This window comes from Narcine bancroftii, chromosome 2 (genome assembly GCF_036971445.1).
Source record: "Narcine bancroftii isolate sNarBan1 chromosome 2, sNarBan1.hap1, whole genome shotgun sequence".
NCBI lineage: Eukaryota > Metazoa > Chordata > Chondrichthyes > Torpediniformes > Narcinidae > Narcine > Narcine bancroftii.
In genome coordinates this window covers 81,367,288-81,380,422 of record NC_091470.1, presented here as the reverse complement: position 1 = coordinate 81,380,422, position 13,135 = coordinate 81,367,288, and the positions used below count along the sequence as shown (strand labels likewise).

Below are 13,135 nucleotides of genomic sequence, written 5' to 3'. Positions count from 1 at the left end.
CTAAAGGCCTAACACTCAAAGGTAGATCTGAATGACTTAATTGAAGTGATGGGGCCACAGGGTGCTCAGGATGTGTTTCCACTAAAAGGAGTAATTATTTGATATTTGATACTGGCAGCTATGCTGTGCTGGTTACCTGTGGTGAACCCTCCCATCCTTCTACTGGGACCGGGTGACCCCTCCCACCCCTCTGCTGGGATGGAGAGATGCTCTCCTACCCCTATGATTAAAGCAATGTCATTGTTGCATGTCTTGGTATGGAGCCAGCCTGCCCAACATCAGGCCATGGGGCAGCCACTGCATGTTGCCTCTGTTCACTCCAGTATCATGGGGATTGCCATTGCACCACTGCAGGAGCCTCAGCAAAGGGCAGATATGAACGCCAGGTGGAGCACAGCTTTTAAAGTACAATGGAACCAAGAGAGAGCAAAAGAGAATCCCTTCAGAGACACTGCGTGTCCATGGATTCACCCCTAATCCTCCCCCTGCCTCACAGACTCCATTGGCAACCTGAGTTCCAGATCCAAACCTCCAAAACGATCAGGAAGCCTTTAGTGTCCGAGGCCCTTCTTGCCCTCAGCACCCTCTCAAATCAAAGTTCCGATACCTGCTGCTCATGAGCTAGTTGGCAGCAGCTTACAAACTGTGTGAGTCCTTCAGCCACTGAGTCTATCACTGGTCACTGTCCTGTTGGATTCAGATTTATTTTCAGAGTACACACATGACACCTTGAGATTATTTTTCCTGCAGGTAAGGGAAAATTACCACTTATTTGTAGTGCTAAAGAAAACCATACACAGCTTACATGTGTAAAGAAATAAAAAATGTAAACAAACCAATACAGAGAGGAAAAAAAAATCAATGAAGTGCAAAAGTAAGAGTTCTTAAAAGTAGCAGGTGTTTCTGAACCTGTGATGTGAATCTTGTGGCACCTATACCTGTCTCCTGTTGGCAGCAGTGAGAACACAGCGTGTGCTGGGTGGCGTGGATCCTTGATGATTGCTGCTGCTCTCCAACGGCAGTGTTCCCTGTAGATGTTCTCAATAGTGGGTAGGGTTTTGCCTGTGATGTCCTGGGTTATGTCCACTACCTTTTGCAGGGTTTTCCACTCAGTGGTATTGGTGTCTCCATTAATGCAGCCAGTCAGCACACTTTCACCACACATCTATAGAAATTTGCCAGGGTTTCTGGGGTTGTACCAAACCTCCATAAACTCCTGAGGAAGTAGAAGCACTGACATGTTTTCTTCATGATGCCATTGGTGTGTTGGGTCCAGGAAAGATACTCTGAGATGGTGACATCCAAGAACTTAAATCTCCACCTCTCATTTCCCCCAATGATCACTGGATTCTACACCTCTGGTTTTCTCTTCATGAAGTGAACAGTCGTTCCTGGTTTTGGTGGCACTGAGTGTGAGGTTGTTGTTGGTGCACCATTCAACCAAGTTTTCAATCTCCCTCCTTTATACTGACTCATTGGCCCTTTTTATACAACCCACTACCATGGTACCGTCAGCAAATTTGTAGATGATGGTGTTATTGTTGTATCGAGCCACACAGATGTAGGTGTAAAATGAGTAGAGCAGGGGGCTAAGAACACAGTCCTGTGGTGCTCTAGTACTGATGGAGATTTGGAGATGTTCTTGCCGATCCTCACTGATTGAGGTCTGGAGGTGAGAAAATCCAAGATACAGTTACAAAGTGGGGTTTTGAGTCCCAGTTCTTGGAGTTTGTTGATCAATTTTGGTCTGAACTGTAGTCAATAAAGAGCATCCTGATGAATGCATCTTTGCTGTTCAGATGTTCCAGAGCTTTGTGTAGAGGCAGTGAGATGGCAACTGCCTGTTACTGCGATGGTTGAATTGGAATGGATCCATGGCGCTGCTCAAGCAGGAGCTGATAGGTTGTCTCCTATGCTTCTCCTTCTCAATGGGCTGGGTGGGGGTCGAGGGGTGTTCTCCCCACTCCTGGTTCCCAGCACCCATTCGCTGCTCTCCCAGAGTCTGCAACCCCTCTTTGCTGCTACCCAGCACAGGCACTACAGGATTTTAGTTAAAAACATCATCGGCTCCTTTAGCAGGCTGTTTAAAGCCTGTACGGAGCCATCGACATTAAGATCAGGCAGTTGGATCCTGCGGAGCAGCCTGTATCTCCACTCTCTCACGTCTGCACCAGTGGCAACGCTACTGTTACTTACAGCAGCTTTGGCAGTACTGTCATTATTTAATGATAATGTACATTTGGATCTTGCTGTGTAAAAATTGACAAAAGTACCTACATAACTGTTGCAGATCATATGTGATTGATAAATAATGAAGCAAACAAGGATGAGGATGTGATGAGATATTTCACTATTTCACTCTTCACCTCCATCAGCTTTCTATCAGTCGTGTCTTGTGGCCATTTGCGAAGCAGACAGGGATTTGTGCTGCGTAGCAAGTTAAGCCAATTGGAACTGTCCCACTGCATCCTGGCAGGCAGGGGACATGAGCTTCCTTGCCCTCTGCCCACACCAGCAGCGTGCCATAGCACACTTCCTTGTGGCTTCCAGAGTTTCTGGTGAATGGGAGAAGTTCTGAGAAAATCCACGGCAAAATTCCCCACCTGCCAGGATCTGTAACTGTACACACATACATAATATGAAGTCAAGCTCATGTGCCAACTTGGCTGAAAGATCTGTAATTGTGCTGACTCAGTGAGATAGAGCTGTGGTTGCATTTCATTTAAAGAACTGATCTTTTGGAATACCAAAGACTTGAATCTGAGATATAAAGCTCGTGATGACACTGCTATTACACACATTGCTCTTACTTGGTTGTTTCAGATGGAATACTGTGAGAAAAGCACTTTACGAGATGCCATCGACCATGGACTGTTTGGAGACACCAACCTTCTTTGGAGGCTGTTCCGGGAAATCCTTGATGGCCTGGCCTACATCCACGAACAGGTTGGTTTGGCTTTAGGCTTTCAATATACATTATGTCCTTGAGAGAGAATTTTAAAAATTAAAGACATCCAGGTTAGAGGTTAGATTTAATGACCACTTAGTCAGTCAGCTATAAATAAATGACCACAGATGTGGCTTTGTATCTATATGGCTACAGTTAGCCAGCATTGAGACTGCTCTTACTACCAGTTATGCTCCTATTGAAACTTGACTAGCATTTCCTTCTGTGGATTACTCAGAAATAAAAACATTTATTTATACATCTATTTTATGAAACCCTTCACTAGTTTGAGGATCGATGGCAAGTCACTCTGTCCACCCACCTTCCACAGAGAGCTTTTTATTTTGAGGTAGAATCAGTATGTTCTCTCAGTTCTGCTAGATCCATCTAAATCTATTTTGCACCTTAATAGAAGTCGTGTTATCTTATTGGAATGAACTTGTGTGACATTTTACAATGATTTGTGTATCTGGTTTTTTAACCATAAATAGACTTTATTCACAATAAATTGTTTACCAAAGGAAAACCATTCAAATGTCTCTTCCCACCCTTAGTTCTGTATCTATACATTTCCATCACTGTACATTGTTTCATACATTTTTATTTACACAATTTCCAACACTGTGGCACCTTGTTATTATTTCCCCCTCTGTTGTTTGAGGGGCTTACCCTTACCCTCGGTCTCAGTCCCCAATGCCTACTAACGGAAGGACTCCAGACCAGCCATTCTCTCTGGGGGCCACAGCACATTTAAGTAAAAGCCTTGTTTTCTTTTCACCTCACGTAACTTCAATTTTTGTTTTTCATGTTGTCGGAAGGAGAGAAATACGAAATAAACCAAAACTTAAATGCTTCACAGGGAAGGAGACCCATAAACTTTGAGCAGGGTCCTGGGGGGAGGGAGGCATAGCTGAAAAAGGATGAGAAGGACTGCTGCAGACTGTGCCCCTTCCCCACACTGCCCTTACATTTGCCCTCTTCGTGCCTCCTCCATCTGTCATAGCAGTGCACGTTTCTCATCCTGCTCCTGCCAAAATACACCGGCCTTGAAGTTGTCTCCATTGAAATTCATTTTGTCATCTAGACACTCACCTGCAAGTTGACTTCTAGAATTTTATCCCATTCGTTTTCAGATTAATTAGTGTTCTGAATGCAACTTTAGAAATCATGTCACTGATTTCTGAATCCAAATCCTTTGTATAAATTGTGAATGCCAGTGGTTCAGAACTGCTTCCCACTGCCAGTCTGAGTGGTCTTGGTGAACCATGGCAATGAATCGGCACTGCTGTTTCTGCTCCAGGTTGTAGACAGTTGTCGCACTTCCATGAAGTTGCGTCTGATTTTTGTACTTGCTGGGAAAGCCTCAGAGAAACTGTGCAGGGAAAGCTCCAGGATAGTTACAATCCGCCACACCCTGCCTGTGAGGACAATGCCAACGGAATCAGTCAGGGCTTTTCAACAGGATTGGTGGGCAGTAGAAAACTACTGCAGGCACTCAGCATGTCAGGCAGCATCTGTGGAGAGAAAGATTATAAATGTTTTGGGTCAGGACCCTGTTTCAGGACATGTCCCTTTCCCTCTACAGATGCCGTCTGACCTGCTGAGCTTCACTAGCAGTTTGTTTTTAGCTCCAGAATGCAGCATCTGCAATTTCTTGAGGCTCCAGGTCAGCAGCTTGTTGATCACATCTTCCCTTTGCTTTAAACATATTTATTTCGTACCTCTCTTGCACCTATTGGACATCACTTGAAATTTCTATTTCCCAGTCCGTAAACCATTTCCTAATGGAAAGTGCACTTCTCTTACCGCCACAATGTGGTACACTTCCATCGAGTATCCTTGCACTTTTCTTGTTCCCAGGAGAACCTAGCCTCTCCAGACTCTAGCTGAAATCCTTCAAATCAGATACATTTCAATAAATGCTTTTTGCCACTTCAACATTAGTCGTGAGTTTATCATTATGGCCTGCAATAAGCATTTTCAGAATTTATTTTTATTTTGTGGCTGTTCTGTTTTCCTTGACTTTGTATTGCACTTCTTTCATTCTTCATTGGTCTTGGATGAAGTCAAACTGAAGAAGTTTGAAGATTTTGGAAGGTTGTAAAGCTGCAAAAAAAATGTGTGGAGTTAGCAAAGATTTAAAACAAGGATAAAGGTGTTCAATCGAGGCTTCGCTGCACAAAGGGCCAATCATTGGATGAGCAGTTGCTGTGGTGGACTAATCATCGAATGGTGGCGTGAGGGAGGGCATGACAAAAGCTCCTGGTAACTGAAACTTGTGGAGGGCAGGAAAGAGTGTGCTGAAATAATTGATCTTGGCAACAGCAAAGGAATGGGCGAAGGATTCGGCCACAGATGAAAGGACGCAAGAGAGATGGGCAAAGTTAATTCAGAACACAGAAGTGGCTCTGTGACAGTGCTGCACCTTTCAGTGTGATCATGGTTCAGTGCATTTATATCAGTCTTCAGACCACTGGTGGTCCACGAGCTTCTTCTAGCTGGCCCTTGGCGACCCGGCATAGATAAATGTTTCTGATATGGCATACGGTTAATATGTAAACCAGAGGGGTAAATCTGACAACAAAGGCAACAATGGTAAATCAGCTCAACACCATGAGCTGAAGGCCCTGTACTATGCTATAATGTTATTATGTTACATGAAAATTCTCAAAAATATTTCCCACCAATACAAAAATCCCATCAGTGGTCCATGAAGTATTCTCAGCAGCTCCCTCCCCACTGAATGGGTTTATTATAGGTAGTGCAGGGTAAATAAAGAAATTTGTAAGGTGGCCTGTGGATGTAAAAGTGTTGAGAACCAGTGGTTTGGGCTTGATTCTTGCTCTCTCCCCAAAGCCCGCACTGCTCTCTGTGCCAAAAAATATTTCTCTTCAATTACCTCTCGTATTTTCTCACATCAGGAGGCTGTCAAGCCTATTTGGCCCTGAGTATTCCCACCAATCCCATTTACTTTCCTGTGTCCTGCTTTGTCTCATATGACCATTTCCTGTAACACACCTACACCAGGGGAAGTGTGGAAACTAACTTATCTACCAAGATGAACAAGAGAGGAAACTGGAGCATCTGGGAGTAGCCCAGGAGGTATTAGGGAGAATGTGCAAGTTCTACACTGGAGGACAGAGCTAAACCCAAGTCACTGGAGCACTGAGACAGCTACATTGTTGTGTTTTCCCTTTATAGATAATATTCAGCAAACTTGCTTCCAAAACCCTCTGGGTAGACAATTCCACAGTTTACCAGCCTCCTGAGTAAATAAAGTTTTTCTCATCTTAGTCCTAAATGTATTCTGAGACTACGACCCTTGGTTCTATTACCTCTCAAGCAGGAGAATAGGGATGGAGGGGGAAAGAAATCAGGGCATGAGAAGATGGATTGCAGAAGAAAAGCTGGAATTATTTTGTTATTCTTGGATACCGAGACTTGAGTGATTTATATATGCAATCAGAGACTGTACCGTTATTTTCCATTCAAGTTCACCTATGTCCTAGATCTTAAGGGAATATCAGTGGGGTTTTATAGAGAAAGAATGGGCAAGATGAGGGAAAGTAATAGTTTTTAGAAATGTTTAAATTTAGACATACAGCATAGTAACAGGTCATTTCAGCCCACACCCCTGGTACTTTTTTTGAATGGTGAGAGGAAACTGAATCCCCCAGTGAAAACCCATGCAGGCATGGGGAGAATACACAAACTCCTTACAGACAGCACAGGATTTGAACCCTGGTCCCGATCACTGGCGCTGTAAAGGCATTGTGCTAGCCCCTTCACTGATTGTGCTGCCTACACCAACCATACCGCCTTCTGAAGAAAAAAAATGTAGATATTGCAAATTGAAACATTATCATTTGGAAAGATAGTCCAAAGTTTGAATTAAATGTGCTTTTCCTGAATCAAATCTGAATCTTGATTGGTTCTCCAGATAATGTTCTTGGATGAACTCTGACCAATTTCTGACCAACTGTTCTGTTCTTTCTTATTTCAGGGAATGATTCATAGGGATCTGAAACCTGTTAATATTTTCCTCGATTCCTATGATCATGTGAAAATAGGAGACTTTGGCTTAGCCACAGATCACCTTGCTAATGTGGTAAGAAGTGACTTTAAAATTATTAAGTGCATAGTTTGTCACATAAATTATAACATCAGTGCTTTCTGTTCTGTTGCCCACAATTAGTTATATCTGTTGTGTGGGTTATTTCTGTTACTTGTATTAGTATCTGACCCAACAAGGTCGGGTCAGATACAGCAATGAGCTCTCCAAACCCTTCTCCATTGACAACGGCGTGAAGCAAGGCTGCGTCCTTGCACCAACCCTCTTTACTATCTTCTTCGGCATGATGCTGAAACAAGCCATGAAAGACCTCAACAATGAAGACGCTGTTTACATCCGGTACCTCACGGATGGCAGTCTCTTCAATCTGAGGCGCCTGCAAGCTCACACCAAGACACAAGAGCAACTTGTCCGTGAACTACTCTTTGCAGACGATGCCGCTTTAGTTGCCCATTCAGAGCCAGCTCTCCAGCGCATGACGTCCTGTTTTGCGGAAACTGCCAAAATGTTTGGCCTGGAAGTCAGCCTGAAGAAAACTGAGGTCCTCCATCAGCCAGCTCCCCACCATGACTACCAGCCCCCCCCCACATCTCCATCGGGCACACAGAACTCAAAACGGTCAACCAGTTTACCTACCTCGGCTGCACCATTTCATCTGATGCAAGGATCGACAAAGAGATAGACAACAGACTCGCCAAGGCAAATAGCGCCTTTGGAAGACTACACAAAAGAGTCTGGAAAAACAACCACCTGAAGATCAGTGTGTACAGAGCCATTGTCATACCCACACTCCTGTTCAGCTCCGAATCATGGGTCCTCTACCGGCATCACCTACGGCTCCTAGAACGCTTCCATCAGCGCTGTCTCCGCTCCGACCTCAACATTCATTGGAATGACTTCATCACCAACATTGAAGTACTCGAGCTGGCAGAGTCCGCAAGCATTGAATCCATGCTGCTGAAGACCCAACTGCGCTGGGTGGGTAACGTCTCCAGAATGGAGGACCATCGCCTTCCCAAAATCGTGTTATATGGCGAGCTCTCCACTGGCCACCGTGACAGAGGTGCACCAAAGAAGAGGTACAAGGACTGCTTAAAGATATCTCTTGGTGCCTGCCACATTGACCACTGCCAGTGGGCTGATCTCGCCTCCAACCGTGCATCTTGGCGCCTCACAGTTCAGCGGGCAGCAACCTCCTTTGAAGAAGACCGCAGAGCCCACCTCACTGACAAAAGACAAAGAAGGAAAAACCCAACATCCAACCCCAACCAACCAATTTTCCCTTGCAACTGCTGCAACCGTGCCTGCCTGTCCCGCATCGTACTTATCAGTCACCAACGAGCCTGCAGCAGATGTGGACATACCCCTCCATAAATCTTCGTCCGTGAAGCCAAGCCAAAGAAAGAACGAATTAGTTTAGGGAAGCCACTCTTGAACTTTCCCAACATTTATGTGTTGAAATTGAGGATTTTCTTTTATATTGTTTAGAAGATGAAGATGCAGGAGATTTCCCCTCCACCCCCCAATTTGGCATAGTTCTTCCCTTCATCCCTTTGTATTCCCAAAATAATGTCATTGCTCAGTGGTCTTGGCTTGTGAGAAGTGGTGGTTCACCTGTTGGAGCCTATTTGTCCCTCACCAAAGAAGGAAATAGTGACTTCAGGTCTCCCTGGAATTTCAGGTGAGAGGCCCTTTGTTGATTCAACATAAGGAAGACAAGAATGTCTCCTTACAAGACCTTGCTCTTAACCCCTTCCTTCCTGGTCAAGCAATCTCAACAGAAGCTTTTTACACCAAAATTAGTCATATCTGGAATTTGGTGCTGCACCAGCAGATTTCCAAATGATTGGATATTATTTCCCATAAAACTCCCAAAATACAGTTAATTTTTTTTAGAAGTCACACAGTCTTTTAATAAATTTTCCAATGAACCTAGTATATTTGAATCTAGTATATTAAGCAGAGACCAGGTCATTTTATGGGAGCATGGGAATTGAGGTTCCAGTGAGCTTAAATGGAGTGTGGGAAATGGAGTTCAGACAGTGTAAAGGGAACCCAGACTCTGGAGCCCTAGTGAGCTAAAGGGAAAGTTGACGACTGGGACCCCAGTGGATTGGAAGGGAGTGCTTGAACCAGGGGCTTGGTGAGTTTGAAAGGGATGTGGCAAGCATCATCTGGAGATCCAGAAGCTGAATCTCTGGGGTTTCTGAAGTCAGTATTTTTGCAGAAGCTGTTGATGTTATTTATTTCATTTTCTTTCCGAGAAACTTAATTATCCTTTTTAATGTTTTCATCCTAATTTTATGATCTGTTAGTAAAATATGTATTTGAGTTCTGAATGATTGGACCACAAAGTTCCCTGAAGGCAAAAATGAGAGTGGGTTGAACATATTCTTGTGATTTAAAGGTTGAAGCAGGAGCTAATGGAGATACTTAAGAGGATTTGATGTGGCATAAGCGAGAGTATCCCTGGGCGACCAATAATTAAAATGATGGAGCCACTTCTGGGTGGACCCAGGAAGTCCTTGTCACACAGAGGGACTTGGAAATGTTAAACTCTTTGAAGACTGAGATCGCTAGAGTTGTAAGGGTATCAATAGTAGGTGAATGTTGTAGAGATTTAGATTAGCCTTGCACAGTATAACAGGGTCTGAATATATTACCTTTTGTTTATTCCTATAACCTCCTCAAAGAAAATGAGACTGGCTTGCTGCATGTACTTGTATAAAAGTTGAATTTTCTGGACCATTTTTTAATGTTCCATTTCTTCTTTGGCTTGGCTTCGCAGACGAAGATTTATGGAGGGGTAATGTCCACGTCAGCTGCAGGCTCGTTTGTGGCTGACAAGTCCGATGCGGGACAGGCAGACACGGTTGCAGGGGAAAATTGGTTGGTTGGGGTTGGGTGTTCCATTTACGAGGTCGACTATTACATGGTACTACTTTTGAGGGGCTGAAATTCACACTTGAATCTAAAACACTGTATCAGTAGCAGGTCCAAATGATTTCTAAACAAATAATGATCAAAAACACAATGAATTAAAGAAATAATACAGAATCTGCGCATCACACACGTCCTAACAAAATCCATAAGAGTAAAACACAAAAGTCCACAGCGCCCATGATTGATTAAAAACACAAAGGAGTAGATGGGGGGTTGAGTAAGGAAAGATGTGAGGGGATAGGGAAGAGTAAGGAGTGGTGGGAGGGGGGCAGAGCTTGTGGGATCCAACAGTGGACGTATCCGACATGTCAGCTGCACAGGGGCTGAGGGTATGGGAACTGGCGAGGGAGTTGAACTGGACGCCAGTACCTGGGAGGTCGGAACTGCAGTAAGTATCTGTGTTGTCGGGAGGCCTGATCAGTGGGCGGTAGAGACAAGGTGGGAAATCTGCATAGAGGTGTCAGGAGTTCCGGCCTGTGGGCTTCCAGGGCTGAGGTGAGAGATAAAGATTGACTTTTACATGAGATGTATAGAAAATTTCAAACTCTTTGGCCAAAAATAATAGGTTGACTTTTATATGGGATGAAGTTTTACACAAGTATATTACCATATGTAAACTTACCTCACAAAGTAAATAAAGAACCAGAGCTTCAGTTCAACACTCAAAAGTTCAAAATTATTGTCAGAGTACATAAATGGTATCACATTCAACCCTGACATTCCTTTTACCTGCACGCCAGGCAGAATTTCTACTTATCAGTTACTGTAAACTGGACACAAGAAGAAAGATATGTATACAAAAGAAAAAAATGTAAACAGGAAAGAAAGATAAACTGTGCCATACAGAAAAAAAAAATTCAGTAGTAAATAATGTGCAAAGTAAGAATCCTTAAATGAGTCTCTGAGTCTATCGTTGAGGAGTCTGATGGTGCAGGGGGAGCAACTGGTCCTGAACCTGGTGGTGCACGTCTTGTGGCACCTACACCTCTTCCCTGATGGTAGCAGTGAGAACAGAGAGTGTCCTGGATGATTTGGATCTTTGATGATTGTTGCTGCTCCCCGACAGCAGCGTTCCTTGCAGATGTTTTCGATATGGGAGGGTTTATCATCAAAGAGTAATAAAACACCGTCATATTACATGATATATCCTTTTGCTGCTGCAAGGAGGACAGATTTCCACCGGCAGAAATTGCTTAAGCACATCTTACAGTCAGAGAGAGAGAGAAGCAAAGAGAGTCCCCCAGAGTCACTGAGTGTCTGTAGAGTGTCGCCTCCAGTGCTACCAACTGAGCTCTAAATCTGAAATCTACATGGCCAGGAACCCTTCAGCGGCCTCGGCACTTCCTCACATCCTGGTTCCGATACATGGTACCCCGCCAGTCAGTTTGAACCAGTCTCCAGCAGGCCGCACCCTGGCGTGAATCTCCTGACAGCAGCCCACAGGTTCCTTACCTCGAGTCACCTGCAGCCCCACTGCTCCCTCAGCCGCAGAGCCCCCTCACTGGTCTGCCGCCGTGGTCACCATCCCCGCAGGTTGTCTCCTCCAATTCTCCCTCTCAGACTGGGGGTGATCTGGTGTCCTGCTCCAGTCCTCCGCTTCCCCGAAGTCTGCAGTCCCTCCTGGTTGCTGCTGATTTATAGGCGTTGCTCTCTTGGATGCAGGCCTGCAGTCATGAGTCTTCAAATAAAAACTCCCCATTGGCTCCCTCAACGGGCCATTCAAAGCCCGTTCAGAGCCCACGGCTGTGGACTGGGCGGCTGGACCCCGCAGGAGCGCTGCATCTCCACTCCCTTGCACCCAGTGGGTCTGCACCAGTGGCAGTGCTGCCTCTACAACAGCTCTGGCAGTGCCACCATCTTTATTTGGTTTTGCTTGTGATCTGCTGGGCTTTGCCCACCACCTTTTGTGTGGCTTTCCGCTCAGAGATATTGGTGCCCATGTACCAGGTCATAACGCAACGGCCAGCACACTTTCCACTACACAGCTGTGGAAGTTTGCCACGGTTTTCGATGTTATACTGAACTTCTGCAGACTCCTGAGGAAGTAGAGGTGCTGACGTTCTTTCTTAACAATGACATTAGTATGTCGGCTCCATGAAAGGCTCCTCCGAGATAGTGACTCCCCTGATCTCCCAATGATCACTGGATCATACATCTCTGGTTTTCCATCCTAAAATCTACATTCAGCTATTTAGTTTTGGTGAATCTAAGTGTGAGGTTGTTGTTGATGCACCATTCAGCCAAATTTTCAATTTATCTCCTGTATGCTGACTCATCACCCATTTTTATACTGACCACTGCTGTTGTACTGTCAGCCAACTTGTAAATGGTGGTTTTTCATACTGAGCCACACAGTCTTGGGTGTAAAGCGAGTTTAGCAGGGGCTAAGTTCGCAGCCCTGTGGAGTTCAGCTGCTAATGGAGATTGTGGAGGAGGAATGACATTCTTTTTCACCCCGCCAGCGAGTGGTGACCCTACTTGGACACGGGTGAAATTCTCAGGATGGCAAGTCCTCCTGGGCCTTTCACACTGTAGTCCAAATTCCCTCTAATTTGCCCTCACTGGCAGTTTTGTGGGGGTCCTGCCCCCCCCCCCCCCCCCCCGTGATAACAGATTATGGGTAACAAGGACAGTCATTGATCCCGCATTGAGCCACTGTCCCTAAGCGGCCACTGTTGTCAGGTAGTATGACTATTTTAATCGCCTGTGTGACCCAGCACGCAATGTGATGTCATGACTCTTCCCCTGCTTGGCCATTTGCCTTTTCACACCACAGGGAGAGGGTGGTCTGGGAAAATTACGTGGGTAATTTTCCCCAGCTGACATTTTCACACTGCCGGTTCACGGGAGGGTTCCTGGGAAAATTCCCTGGGAATCCCAATTTTTACATGGCAGTGTGAAAAGGCCTACTGTAACGCAGGCCCAGGCTCCAATGAACTGGGCTCAGACCAGAACTCTGCTGTCTTTGTGGCATTCTCTCTGTTACTGAGTTTCTGCCAAGAGTCCTAGCTTCTTCCAATGTCCAAAAGAGATGTGGCTTGCTTTGGGACATGGAGGAAGTTAGCTGGCCACAATAAACTTTCCCTAGGTGACTGGTCAAATCTGTGGGACGATAATGGGAATGTGTGGAGAGTAGACAGATGTCAGATGGTCAATGTAGACATCATGGGTTG

The 13,135-nt window shown here is 45.1% G+C and overlaps 1 protein-coding gene across 5 annotated transcripts in view; it reads left to right on the top strand.

The window, feature by feature from the left end:
- The window catches only part of eif2ak4 (eukaryotic translation initiation factor 2 alpha kinase 4), a 147,936-nt gene that overhangs the window by 78,647 nt on the left and 56,154 nt on the right, over positions 1 to 13,135 (top strand). For all 5 annotated transcript variants that reach the window (XM_069917246.1, XM_069917245.1, XM_069917244.1 and 2 more), the window contains 2 exons: positions 2,824 to 2,946; positions 6,951 to 7,055. In XM_069917246.1, the coding sequence (XP_069773347.1) occupies positions 2,824 to 2,946; positions 6,951 to 7,055 (228 nt within the window). The remainder of the gene's footprint in view (positions 1 to 2,823; positions 2,947 to 6,950; positions 7,056 to 13,135) is intronic.